The following is a 14,834-nucleotide window of genomic DNA, read 5'->3' as shown; positions in this document are numbered from 1 at the left end:
ATACCTCTTAAAAAAGTCAAACTTGTTGCTTGCAACGAAACAATTTTTGACGTAGGTAAATGAATAAATCTTGCGCAAACACATCCGCGAGTATTCAAATCAACTCTTGGTTTTATCGTTTGTCATTCTTGTTTACTATTCAAACACACATCGCTGGATTAAGATCCGTATTGTTATGGGCGATAATTAATAGACTCTATCTATACTCATCCACCATTACTCATGGCTCATTTAGTTTCTAAGCTTCCTACTAACCTAACTAGCATTCATCATCATCATCGTCATTTCAGCCATAGGACGTCCACTGCTGAACACAGGCCTCCCCTAATGATTTCCACAAAGGCCGGTTGGGAGCGGCCTGCATCTTGCATTGCTTCGGTTTTAATCGATTTTTCTCTTGCACATGGTGTGACTATGTCTACATGAGCTAGTCCATCTACTCCATCCCTTTTGACTGTGGTTCCCAGATCCAACTAATAGCGTGCGGGCATTGCATGATACGTTTTAGTCTGAAGCCTAAATTATATTCCCAATGGTGTTCAGCACGAAAAGCTAAAAATAAACAGTGATTTGAAAGAAACATTGCGGCTCGTTAATAGCACTTTAGCCATGGTGGTAATTATTGAATTGTTCGTCTACTTTTGTTTCGGCCTTCATTTTAGTTCTAGACAAGACTGTTTAGACAATTCTGCTATATTAACGTAAAATGGTTTTTATTTCTTAAAAATTTCGACTCACAGTTATTTTCATAACAGTTGCATAATCCACTCATGGATGGAACAAGTTTTCTATTTTTGCATGTTATGGTATCATCTTACACCTTTTCTGGGAGCAATTTTTCACAGTAGGACGACCAACTAGGTGTAGTGACGACATGGGAAAAATCGTTGGCAGAAGCTGGATGTGACAAGCCGAAGACAGGGTAAAATGGTGCATATTGGGGCAGACTGATCAAGGTTGATCATGACTTTTGTGTTACTTTTAATACGTGTCTTATACATATTTTTGTCTGGCAAAGCCTTGGTTTTTGGGCACCATGAATCCACCAGCTTTACGAGTGAAACTTATAAGCTGGGTTGCACCATCTTACTTTAACTTTAACAAGCGTCAAAAGTCATTCAAACCCTATATAAAAAACATCGGTTATCATTATAGTCACGGTTAAAAAAGGTGGTGCAACTCAGCCTCAGAAAGGGTTAATTTGTTTGCTTTAGTACCCAAACTGTATAAGACCTAACGGCCCAGATGACTACCATCGACCGTTGTCAATCGGACAATGTCAAGGCGGGGTGACAATCGATCGTCATGCGCGATCACTATGCGCGTTACGGTACCGCTGTGCTAGAATGTGATGGGCGAGCCCACCCATTGTGATGTGTGGCAACAAAGGATGACTAAGGGAATATAAGTTTTTTATCGATAAAACTGTTCGCAGTCCTCGTAACCCGAATTGTCGTGATGTCTTATTCTTCTGCGACTGTATTTAATGGTAGATAAGACTTATATTTATGTTATACTAGCGGCCGCCCGCGACTTCGTGCGCGTGGATCTCGTTTTACCCCCCCTTCATCTATCTTACGCGGTTCAGATTTTTTCATACAAATGTTTTTTCCCGCTAACTCCCATTCCCGTGAGAATTTTGCAATATCCTGTTGTAACTAAGCTTTAAGTTTACTAAGGTACCTGCATGCCAAATTTCAAGAGTCTATCTTACGCGGTTTAGATTTTTTCATACAAATGTTTTTTCCTGCTAACTCCCGTTTCCATGGGAATTTTGCAATATCCTGTTTGCAACTAAGCTTTAAGTTTACTAAGGTACCTGCATGTCAAATTTCAAGAGTCTATCTTACGCGGTTAAGATTTTTCGTACAAAAGGATTTTCCCGCTAATTCCCGTTCCCGTGGGAATTTCTAAGTATCCTATAACCTGCCCGGGAGTATGAAGAATAATTGTACCAAGTTTCGTTAAAATCCGTCAAGTGGTTTTTGTTTCTATAAGGAACATACAGACAGACAGACAGACAGACAGACAGACAAAAATTTTACTGATTGCATTTTTGGCATCAGTATCGATCACTAATCACCCCCTGATAGTTATTTTGAAAATATATTTCATGTACAGAATTGACCTCTACAGATTTATTATAAGTATAGATATTGACAAAGATCTACCAACAACACAACTTTACATAAATAAACAAGTAATGCATGCAATGATGACAAGACCAAATTAAGATGTGTCTTTATAGGTATAGATGACCCACGCTGAACTGTCCCGCCAAACTCAATGACAGGGGGGCGCTACCATCGTTCAACTATATGGTTTTGACGGTGACCAGCGATCCGGTATAGTTCCAAAATAGTGGACTGTCCTGTCGATGACATTGACAGTGGGGCGCCACCGTCAATACCGGATCGCTGGTTCAGATTTTTGCCATGTTGGAAACCATATAGTTGAACGATGGTAGCGCCCCCCTGTCATTGAGTTTGGCGGGACAGTTCAGCGTGGGTCATCTATATTGACGGTGGCGCCCCACTGTCAATGTCATCGACAGGACAGTCCAGAATTTTGGAACTATAAATACAGCTTACATGCATACAAAATAAAACATGAAGTTACTGTATATTTAGTGTAATTGCTTTGCCCAGATTTTTATTTACCCAGTTATTAAACATAGGATAGGTATTGTTGAGACTTTGTGGTAGCTCTACATATTTTTGTATTTTTGAATTATATTTAGGCTGAGTTGCACCACCTAACTTTGACCGTAACTTTAACGATAACCGGTGTTTTTTGTATGGAATTTGACAGATGTTTGACGTTTGTCAAAGTAAAAGTTGAGAGAGGAGATGATGCAACCCAGCCTATGTGTCTAAACTAAACTAAAATTAAGCACACAGTAGTAGAGTTCAGTCCTATTGTTCAATTTTGAGTATATTAGGTTGCATGTTAAAAATAAAAATAAAATACTAATAAAACAGTTTCTTCCTCTACTAAAAGGTAGCGCTGACAGTTCATTCAATCGCAATAAAGAGTTATTAAATTTAAAAAGAAATATAAATTCAAATTATATTTCTGTTATTACGAATAAATGATAAAAATTGCATCTCAACTTGCTTACAACAGGGAATAAATATTGGACGCTGAGTGCGACTGCGAATGTTACATAAATTGTAATTTGCATACTAATGCTAACACTCTATTATAATGGTCTTTATGTTCTGCACCGGAAGAACGAACTCGTTATGCTATTTAACTTAACAACAGATTAAGAGTTAATAAGATGAGATGTCAGGTATTTGAATTTGATAAGCCTAATCATGTTCTTTGATGTAGAGGTGTAGCATTTTATTACTTATTGTTGCGGAGAATTTCGCTTATCTACATGTTTTTCTTCTTGTCGTGTGTAGACAACAAACGTAAACTGCGTCAGCCCAAAATTCCGCTACAAGAGTGGCGTTTTCAGTAGCACTTAGGTATGTTAAACACAGTTAACTGATATAAGAAAGGCTTTCAGCGGATCCGATTTTATGGTCACCTGCATATTTTTTATTCATGCAGGCAGATAAACCTAGAGCAGGAGCATATACTTATGTAATTAGACAGTGCCTATCAGAGAAATTGGAGATGTGTCTATTTCTTCAATCATGTAGGTTGTATCAGCCAGTCTTAACTCTGGTAGCATACTTCATGAGGCCTGACTAAGGCCTTTATGAGTCAATTGGACCGACTGCTTACCGAGTCCTCCAATCATCACAATTCTGGTTGTACAATGAGATAATTCAAGGCAGCAAATGCTAATCAAACTGGGAACAATTTACACAAAGTGATCTTTCAATTCTCAACTTGGGACACCATGAATTCAGGTAGTCATGTAATACCAAAATATTTTTTTAGTTACGCAAGTTATGAGTTATGTATCCATTTCTACCGGTGATTGATGGATGTCCAGTGCGCAACGCGCGTTGCCGCAATGTGTTGTTTGGCTACTTGACACGTGATTAAATAACAACCTCCTCCAGCTGGTCCCGATTCTGTTGCTATAGTTCACTAGATTCTAAGACTATTTTTCATATTTTTGTTTAGTAGAGACTCTAGGCACCAAAATGTTGCCGCTATCTGTCTGAAATTGAGCCTCCACCGGGTGTTACTCGTATAAATTTTTCAGCTTTCGTAGGTATCGCGTAACACTAAACCAGATTATTGATATGAATGAATCTTATGAACAAAAATCCAGTCCATTCAGACTTTTAAAACTTAGATCAAAAAATAAACTTTATTCTTTAACATAAGAGATGGTCTGTTATTATACTGTAGTTCCACAGCGCTGGCCTGGGATTTTTCCACAGCGGCTTTCACATGCACTGACTAGCCCAGGCAGCTCAGTTACAAAGCCCGTATGCACCAGAATCGGGCCCTAGTGACTTGTTGACGACGGATGTGACTGCTTTGCTTCACTTGTCGGCCTACCAATAACGCATTGTTGATGTAGCAGGTCCTTATGCAGCATGACATAAGGACTACATTCTCGAAACTGTGGTAGAAGAATGTATTCACTGTGTAGGCACTGTTACAGATAATTTAATTTAAGCACCATGATTTGGTGAGTCATATTCGCGTGCGAACGAACGATTCGCTGCGAATAACATTTTTGTCTGGTTCCATTTAATCTAACAATTCTTACTTTTTTGGTCGGAATATTATTTTGTAACGTCAAACGCGTGTTTTCCATTAAGTGACAATCATTTAGATATAATATCAAAGTAATCAAATTCAAATTGCTCTACCTACCCTTGAAGAGAAGTCGAAGTAATTAACCTAACTTTATGATATAACACATATTTTATCGCGATAGATAAAAATATAGACAATAATATGATCTTAAAATTAAATAAGGTTTTAAGTAAGCATAGCATATTTCATTATTTCATCAAAACAAAATTTTCCCGCAATGAAATTTCGTAGTCGTGCTACGAGGTGCTACGAGAAAACTGAGATTTACCTAAATAATGTAAAAAACTACCAAGTTATAATTTTTTTAACAAATTACACCCTTTTTTAATTCAACTATCTAATATAAATAGAAGATTTATCAAAAGCAAAATTTTTTTTCAGATGAAAATTGTGCAATTTTTCAGACGACTACTAATGCCATCTTTTGAAATTTCCATGAAATAGTGAAGACCAATGAGAACAATGAGTCATTCATAATAACGTTTTCTTGAGCCATTATAGATGGCGTTCTTTTAACGAACTAGTACCTTTAATCATACTAGATGGCGCTACCTGTCTCAAACTTCGCTGACAACGAATTCCAATGTGCGAGATAGAACCTTGGCTCTTTGTAAACAAACGTAATTTTACGAAGTTTAAAAAAACTGAGGTCATGATACCTGTGATAGCTATAAAAGATAATTTATTGAATAAATTGGAATACTGATGCAATAATTATGTGTAGTAAGGATTCTAGGCAATTATTTATTGGTAGCCTGTCTCTAAGGGCGCGCGCTCACGGGTGACTTTTGTTACCGTGACTGTTTCGTCACTCATACCAAATCCATGGAGATGTGCAAACATCTATGACTTGGACCTAGGACTTGGTAGAATGACGAAACAGTTACCTCGACAAAATAAATAAAGTCACTTAATTTTGCGCGCGCGCCTTAAGATCGTAGAAGCTGATTAACGTGTGATGAATAATGAAGAGTAATATTTTTTTTGGCGTTGATAGGTCAATGACCCCTTTTTTGCTTGGTATTCGAAGACTAAGCCAATGTATAAATCATTTAGACTTATTGCTTTAATGAGGTTTGGTACTTTTCCTAATTCTAAAATTAGAAGTCAATTTTGATATGGCACCAACTCACCAAAGATTTTAGTAAAATAACGCAAATCTATTTATGCCAGCCTTTGGGTTCGCCTTCGAACATAGGCCTCCTCTTCAACCCTCCACCGTTTTCTGTCCCTGGCCACACGCATCCAGTTCACTCCAGCCTGCTGCCGGATATCGTATGTCCATCGTTTAGGCGGTCTTCCCCTTCCGCGGGTGTTGTTGCGGGGTCTCCACTCCAGGGTCTTTCTGGCCCAGCGAACCTGGTTCATCCGTGCAATGTGTCCTGCCCATTTCCATTTACGGCTCTCTATCTCTTCCACCACGTCGCTGATCCTCGTCTTTTCTCTGATCCACTCGTTCGTTTTGTGATCTTGTAGGGAGAGACATGAATGAAAATAAATATTGATTTAATTTTATTAATTAGACCAAACACAGACTTTAATATACTTTTTGAATTGAGTTTTGAGCATTGTTTCATTAAGCTTCGATGTAAAAATATTTGAATTCAAATGCATCGTAACATTCGTAACTTGAAACTTTATCGGGACAAACATGCGGTTTTAACGATCTAAAAATGCAATGCATTAAAATAGACTTAGTTATTTGGTCAAACAATGGACATAATATCCTTCTATCTCATATTTAAGATTGTATCGACTAGCACAATTTGTTTTAAATCATTGTTAGAATGAACTGCAATTTAAAACAAATATAGGCACTTCGTCTAAAAATAGACTTGCTTAATACCTACTTAGTCCAAAATAGACCTAGTGACGTTCAGCTACGTAAGATCGAACACATAATTTATTAGTAATTTAAGTTTATGTCCAAACTTCTAGATAAATTAACAAGGGTTTTTTTTTTATTTTGTGCCGTATCTGGGAATCTAGCCCAGAAACTGCTGATTTGACACTCTACATTTCTATCCACTAGACCAAAGTGGCGTTAAAGATAACAATAACATCGGCTAGTTTTATGATTACAGAAAAAGTCAACAATGTGTCTAATCTTTTTCCAATTAAGTTCACTTTACTCCAACTATAGGCTCTTGTTTGCGCCGCACGCGTTGCATTTTGTAGCGTATCCTATGATGATACAGTCGCATTTTGTTAAAGCGTTAAGGCCGGGTAGCAGAGAAAATGGCAAAAATGAGGTTTTCATTTTTCATTTTTGAGGTACTAAACAGTAAAATTAAAGGCTAAGATTTTTATTGGGCATAGTTGAGGATATTTTCTAGGGCTATTAACGGATGGAAACACGATTTGATGAAGTTGACTCGATAGAATATATTCCCAAAGTTACTTCTATTCGTTTTCTATTTATGGTTTTATTTTTAAAATAAGCGATTTGAGATTCTAAATCTTTTACTAAACTGAAGTTCAGAAATAACTTGAGGGCTTTTAACGGATGAAATTTTTATATTGTGTCTTATTTAGTTACTATGTTAGAAAATGTGGAAAAAATCGTCCATGACGGCTTGGACAATCTCAATCAGTCGCGCGGTGGCGCTTACGGAGGACGGACGCGTGTCAGTTTTTTGGCCGTGACAGTTCGCGATTTGTCAATATTTTTGACAATGATGACTTTGATGAGTCACAGTATAATAATATCAGTGTTACTGGAGAAAGCTTAAATTTTTGATAAGAATTATCAATTTTGTCTACCTATTGAAATTTAAATCGTTCGCATCCTTTTAAACGAATACTCTACTCATGATACATAGTACATTCCTCAAATATGAGACAAAACCAATGAGTTCAAATTACATTTTAATAGTACCTACATACAATCGTCTTACACTCTTTAGAAGAGCACACTGACACAAATAAATAATAAAAAATACTGTCTAAGGTCTGTAGCTAAAGGTCTAAGCTGCAAGATAAAAGAATCTTCTAGCCAATAACTTTAAAAGTATAATTTGAACGAATTTTGCTATTAGTGGACAAATTTCTGCTCACGATGGACTAATTATCTGCTATACTCTCGACTCTCTAAAGCACAACATTTATAAAAAAATTCCTGCGGTAATGCACTCCACGTAACAGTGTGTGATGCTCATTGCTCATAGTGATTTTCGATACAGAGCCCCGTACATACGTTATACATAAATTATGGAAAGAAAACACCCAGACCAATACAAACAAATATGTATGCAATTTTAGTATGATATTTTTATTTATTAATAAACAAAAAGACTGAACAAAATTGATGCGTGTACTGATTAATGTAATTAACCACATGCAAAGCTTTGTGAATTGCAACAACTATAATTTATTATCCAAGCTCTAAATAATCGCTACTACGAGTAACTGATCATAAAATGTTTTTCCAATCGCTCAAGCTCCCGAGGATCTACCGATAGGTCGGGTGACGTAATCTTGAAATTCTTTTAGCCGGCGCGGAACTTCCGGAAGGTCGGGTGACGCCACGCCTCTTTGAACCGTGTTTACTTTGGCAGTTATCCCAACTAATATTATAAATGCGAAAGTAACTCTGTCTGTCTGTCTGTCTGTCTGTCTGTTACGCTTTCCCGCTTAAACCTCGCAACCGATTTTGATGAAATTTGGCATAGAGATAGTTTGAGTCCCGGGAAAGAACATAGGATAGTTTTTATCCCGGTTTTTGAAACAGGGACGCGCGCGATAAAGTTTTTCTGTGACAGACAAAATTCCACGCGGGCGAAGCCGCGGGCGGAAAGCTAGTATTCTATATTTATTCGATTCTAAAATTTTATATTCCCAAAAATTTTGAAAGTTGTTTTAATTTGTATCACTTGGATATGATTTGTATTATAAAGTGCTGTGAGTGTGACGCTTGAACGGAAGGAAGTCAACCTAACCTAACCAACTGCGTATTTCTAAACTGCGTATTTCTATACTGTGTAGCCGCGAGAGCTCTTTGGCGCGCTGTCTTCGGCGAAGAATTGCGCGCGCAGATTTTGACAGCGCGAAATACCTACTTTAGCAGAAATACCAAGCCTTAATCGTAGCGGTACAATTTTCCGCTAGATACGTGCCCTAGTGTCGATAAGTAAAGAAATCAAAACGAAAATCCACAAAACGATGTGTACTTTGGTGGATTATAAATCAAAGGGATGAAAGAATTTGATACAAATATACCTAGTTAAATATGTTAGTCTGTTTACCCTAGTTGAGATAATAATTAACAATTTAGGGCTTTCCAGTTAGACGTACTCGGTAGTAGGTACTGGCACTAGCTATTGATAAGTTATGATCGTAGCATGCATAAAATACCAACAAATAAGTAGGTAATGTTATTTTAATCAGCTTCAACCGGTAACAATAGTCAACAACAACATGTCTCTACGCTCTACAGCAGTCATGAATCTATATAAATATAAAAGAAAGTCGTGTTAGTTACACCACTTATAACTCAAGAACGGCTGAACCGATTTAGCTGAAAATTGTCAGGGAGGTAGTTTAGAGCCAGGAGAAGGACATAGGATACTTTTTATCCCGTTCGAAATAAAAAAAAGTCTGCTTATTTATTGCCATTAAGGCGGAACAAAGTTCGCCGGGTCAGCTAGTGTTTAATAGATTTATGATAATCAGATTCGGTAGGTACTGATATTCCTATACATTTTCGCGTTCAACTATCGACAGTGTTTATCAAACGGCCGCCTCACTATCCACCGGCTTTCAGCGTTCAGCAAAAAGCCGCTCACGTCATCGCATGCCCCGAGCGCGTGCGCCGCCCCCCCCCTGCCCCCGCGCACCTATATGCCGCGCGCCGCCGCGGGCCCGCCAGTCGGCTACCACGCGGCCTCCTCGATCCTCCTTCCAACCCTCACCATGTCCCCCCAAACAATCCCCCACGTTGGATCCACCAACGTTACGTAGTAACGCTTAGTTTACGTTTTTTAGGCTAATTTACTAGTAGATTCTTCGCGTTTTTCCTCTCTTTTAATTTAACTCTCACTATGGTGTCTCAAAACCGCAGCGCGCACGTTTTGATCTGGGAACAGCCCGGCCTGGAAGACCAGCGGCCCCGGCGTTACGACGGTGAGTCCATTCCCGTGACGTCACCACCACCCCATGACGTCACCGCTCCCTTATCGTAACAAGCGTCCAGTTTTCGTAATTATCGTAAGTGGATTATCGTGCATCGCGGCGGGAGGCTCAAATTGCCGATAAAATGGCGCGTGGGTGGTCCATTGATGATAAGATAGGCTTTTACTAGGTTGTAGGGTTTCGTATACGCAATTATTTTATAGGAAAAGCGTAAGGATTATAGCTAGGTAAGAGCAGTTAAAAAAAGTCTAGCTTCTTTATCTTTGCAAAATTATGTTTGAACAGATGGTATTAAATAATTATGAAAATTTATTTTCTCTCAAAATAGGTAATTTAGAGGTCTACGTGTATATCAATCTAATTATTCCCGATACCGCCAAAACAGCTAGGTGGGTATTTACGTCAGGGAAAATGATACGAAAACCGCCTTCTATGTATAAAGCTGGATTTAGTTAACGTTGGTACAATTAATCCCACAAAAACATACATAAAAACAATAGAATTCAGGTTTCTGTATAAGTACGTCTGTACGTTTCTATACTCATATTTGATCTGAATCTAATGGGCAAGTAGGTATAATGCAGTTACTATTATAGATTTTATTTTAATTATTTTCATGCCATGAAATCCAAGAGAGCATAACCAAAGTACATTTCCTGAACACCCACGTGAAAACACGAAAAAATGCGCGTGCGCTTCTCTTTTTCAATAAACGCGCTCCACGGTCAAACTTAACGAGTTTCTTTTAGTACAGCGACAGGAAATAATGCTAAACACCATAGTATCCTATATGGTTGTAATAAGAGCGGTTTTGCGACAAAAAATTTATATTCTGACGTGCTGTCGACTCTACATTAATGTACAGTTAGCGTCAAATAGTTCGTTACACCTAAAGTCGCCAAAAAGTTAATAATACAACCTTATTCCAATAAAACAAAGACGTGTTGCGAACTTTTTGGCTACTTTGGGTGTCACGAACTACACTCGACATCAAATAAATCGCACCTCCCGTGACAAGCACTTTCAAACGTATGGTAATAGGTTTTTACCCCAAAAATGTGTCTTTAAAAGGATCCAGTCACTTAATTAAAAAGTAGTAGTTACGCTTGAGCCAACTTTTATGGTTATAATACTGTTAAGTTGGGATTCATCGCTATACATCTGTTAAAGAGGACACGTGAGATCATTATGTTGTTTTATAACTATAGAAATTGGTCTAATTGATCCCAGAGGTGAGCCCAAAGTGAGGTCTTTTTTTAAAGTCACATTTATGGTATATGTTAATCATTTATTGAGAAATTAAGTGTATTTTTCTTTAAGGATATTTATTGGGCTTTAAAATAACACCAATATTGTTGGGGCACCATGATTGTGTCAGAAGAAAATCTTTAAAGTTCGCGTCGCCGAAGGTGCGATTTATTTCATGTTGAGTGTATTTGACGTGTGTACTAGACTGGTTACACTTGTTGCGTAAGTTCAACCCATCATCGGCTACAACGCCGGCCAAAAATTCCAGACACTTTTCTGGGAAAGCTTTTGCAGTGTGAAATCGAAGCTAATTAGCTATTTTTCAGAGACAGATTCTATCTGTGTAGTGGTGAAAACTTTCACAAAAACTAGTTATTATGAATTTTCATGAAACTTTACAGTCTTCAGTCTGGACGTAGTATATTTTACAAATCTGTTGTAGCGCTATTTATTAAATATTTTGTCTGCCTAGTTTCTTTTTGATGAATAAAAATGTTTAAATAATGATAGACGAGATGTAGAGAACTGTTTTTGAATATTTTCTTCGTTTTATCATTGAAAAAAAAGGGCATGAAACAATGCATAAAAGTCGATGAAACTCAACCAAGTTTGATTGAATTTAAACATTTGCCAATGAAAATGACATACACTATACACATTTTACGTAGACAAATTCTGTCTAATACACAATTACACACCATGTCTTGAATGGTTATCAAATATAACAATTTTAGTTTGTATGTAGTTCCAATTTTCTGCCAATTTACACGGCTCGTAAAACTATACGCGTATGATGTCACTATAGTCAATATGAGATCTATCTGTAGAGACCGATAGAGTTCATTTGCATTATAGCATTTTACTAAAAAGGATATTACAATATTATGCATTATGGGATGGGTGACAGACAGATGCTTTTTGCAATAAAATTACGCGAACAACAAACCTTCTAGTTCCATTATGTAATAGACGAATAACGACAGCATTGTTAGTGCACGTACAAGAGGTATCAATTACAATAGTGCAAAGTCCAAATCATTAGGCACACTTAACGCTTCTTCGTTCACACTACATACAAAAAATTCATATTAAGATTTTCAGTAGTATTTTTTCTCAAAATACAATATAGAGTTCGACATACATACTAGGTAACTAGCTTTTTCATCTGCGCAATTTATACATAGCGTACGTATGACAACATTTAGAATGCGTCCTGTGCTTTCTACGTAACGTAAGGGACCTGCAAAGATCCATTTACCCTAAAAAAACTCACGTTTTATAATACCTTTTACTGTTTGTAACAGGTTATGTAACGAAAATTAAATTAAAAGTCAAAACATTACGGTACCAAGCTTTTTCTGCAACAACTGTTTTCGTAGATTTGACTCATAAGGTAAAGGTAATTTTCCAAGTAGGTCCTAAGTGCAATTAGGTTTACAGTACGTTATTACCACTTATCTAGTTAGCAAGACGAGCGCACTAACTCGAGTGGGTAGAGTGAGTAATGTAATTGGAGTATTGTGGACGTGTCATAAAATGCATCATGAGGATGCACAATTGCCTACTACATGTAATAACTAACCATAAAATTATTATGTGGTTAATGCGGCATACTAAGTAATAGCCCTATTGAATATCGGAAAGTTGTCGGTTATTTTAACCCGCCTGATTCTTTTGGTATTTTAGTTATGTTTCTGAAAATGATTCCAGATATTTTCATTTTGATGTCGCGATAAGTATTTTCAACGTGCAGTGTCATATTTGAAAGCTTGTTACAAAAACGTTATTTTTTGAAATGACCACTATCCTACATAGTTACATTACCTACATAGAGTTCGTAAATCATCTCGAAATTACATGAATACCGTACATGTTTTAAAAATATAGAATCCAGAAAAAAGAACTCAATTTTCTACTTATTAGGATTTGCTAGTCCTAAATTATTGCTTTGGAGTTTTTCGAATCGGTAGTCAGATGCCTAAACCATTTCGGGATTCGGTAGAACGCCGGCTCTATAATATAATCGTTCGTTAAATTATTAGTGATAAACCTATACGCTTCGGTAATCAATATACGCTTTTTGATTTTCAGAAATATAGCCAGACATGATTGTTAATTCCACATTAGCCCAAGGTCGGTGTACAATAGCGCATTGTGTCCCTTCATACCGCCTGCACACTAGCCTGGTTTTAATGCGCCCGCGCCGATCCGCGCGGTTTTCAGTTTGACTCGCGATTCGTGCAATAGTTTGCAGACTTTTTATTTCACCGTGTCACTGGAACTTCACAATGAAATCATGTAGGTGTGTTATGTACTTATCAGAAATTAAATAATCAACCCATTTCTAAGTTATTTGAAGGTAGTTTATTGATTCAACATGACATCAATTGACGAAATATCAACCTCTCTACCAAATGTTTTATTTTATAAAATTAAATCTGGTTAGCGAGTCGATATAGAACAATATTGCCATGAACAACTTGCTTACTAATTGATCTTATTGATTGATTGAAATATTTTTCCTTTAATGTACTTAGGTATTTTTATGTTACTTGTTTGCCATGGCGTGATTGGAAATGCATCAGCATATTTGTTTGTCAACCACACCAAACAGCGATTCATGAAAAAATCCAACTTTGATCACCACAGCAGGCATCATGATGAGACATAACTTTGCTTTGTAGTTAGTATTAAATTAACCGGCCAAATACCTAAATGACGCACACATACGTCACTAACATCAAACGAACATATCACGAGAATTTGGGATTTAAACCAACAAACATCCTGTATTAATTTATTCATTTTTTATCATAGCAACACATAGGCCGTCTTTGTGATTTAATAGTGTCTCATATTTTATGCCAAAACTGAGACGTGAATAAACGATCTACGAGTACCTTGTAATAGGCAAAAATGCTATTAAATTATTTATGTCGGTTTAAGTTTCCGCGGAGTGGCTATAAAGTTTCCATCGCAATAGCAATGAACAAGTACAGAATACAGCACATCAAGACTACCCATTTTTGTTGCAAATTCTATCCTATTACAACTGAATAAGACTGTGTGTTTACCTTGACGTGCCGTCGTCTCTACATAGCTGCGTCATATTTAAATCGTTTTGACTCCTACACACTCACGGTCTTCGCTCAAACGGCTAATCTATCTAGACACGGAGCAGACGTATGATGGATAGGGTTGGTACTTTTCCTATTTGAATATTAAACTAACTAATTAATACATTATTAAAATAGGTAGACCTAGACGTAGAGTCAATTGTTTCGTGCCAGTAAAAGTCGGTGTACCTTGTACGTGGACGACCCACGCTGCGTTTTCCGGTACACGGCCTCTACTCCAGAACCTTGCTGTTCCATCGGCCATCAGTTCTGAGTACTATGTGCCCTGCCCATTACACTTCCGTCGAAAAGAAAGCTTTATCTGATAGATTCGTGGCAGCCCTATAACTCTTAGGTTAGAGTCAATATAAAAATTGACACGATAATCACGCGACACCCACGTGTCGTGTAAGTCTACCTCGTACATGTCTATCAGTCTCATCTTCGCGTGTACTCACGTCTCGCTAAGGTCGAACGCTATGTTGGTCTGAAACACGCATGATCTTTTTGCTTAGTGACATAATCTGCTGACCGATGACGAATCGTATGGTATTTTCCGGTAGAGGGTCTAATAATGCAAAGCCTCCGCCAAGATCCGTAGCAAGC

General features: G+C 37.4%; 1 protein-coding gene across 2 annotated transcripts in view; it reads left to right on the top strand.

The window, feature by feature from the left end:
- LOC135075694 (putative inorganic phosphate cotransporter) overlaps window positions 1-14,834 on the top strand; it is a 76,303-nt gene that overhangs the window by 46,654 nt on the left and 14,815 nt on the right. The window contains exon 1 of one of the 2 annotated variants that reach the window (XM_063970145.1): window positions 9,602-9,855. The exons of the other annotated variant lie outside the window; for it this stretch is intronic. Within the exon in view, the coding sequence (XP_063826215.1) occupies window positions 9,774-9,855 (82 nt within the window). The 5' untranslated portion in view covers window positions 9,602-9,773. Of the gene's footprint in view, window positions 1-9,601; window positions 9,856-14,834 lie in introns of those variants that run through there. 2 annotated transcript variants of the gene reach the window in all.

Source organism: Ostrinia nubilalis, chromosome 10 (genome assembly GCF_963855985.1).
Source record: "Ostrinia nubilalis chromosome 10, ilOstNubi1.1, whole genome shotgun sequence".
NCBI lineage: Eukaryota > Metazoa > Arthropoda > Insecta > Lepidoptera > Crambidae > Ostrinia > Ostrinia nubilalis.
Note: the sequence above shows the minus strand (reverse complement) of the source record. Positions and strands in the feature narration are given on the sequence as shown.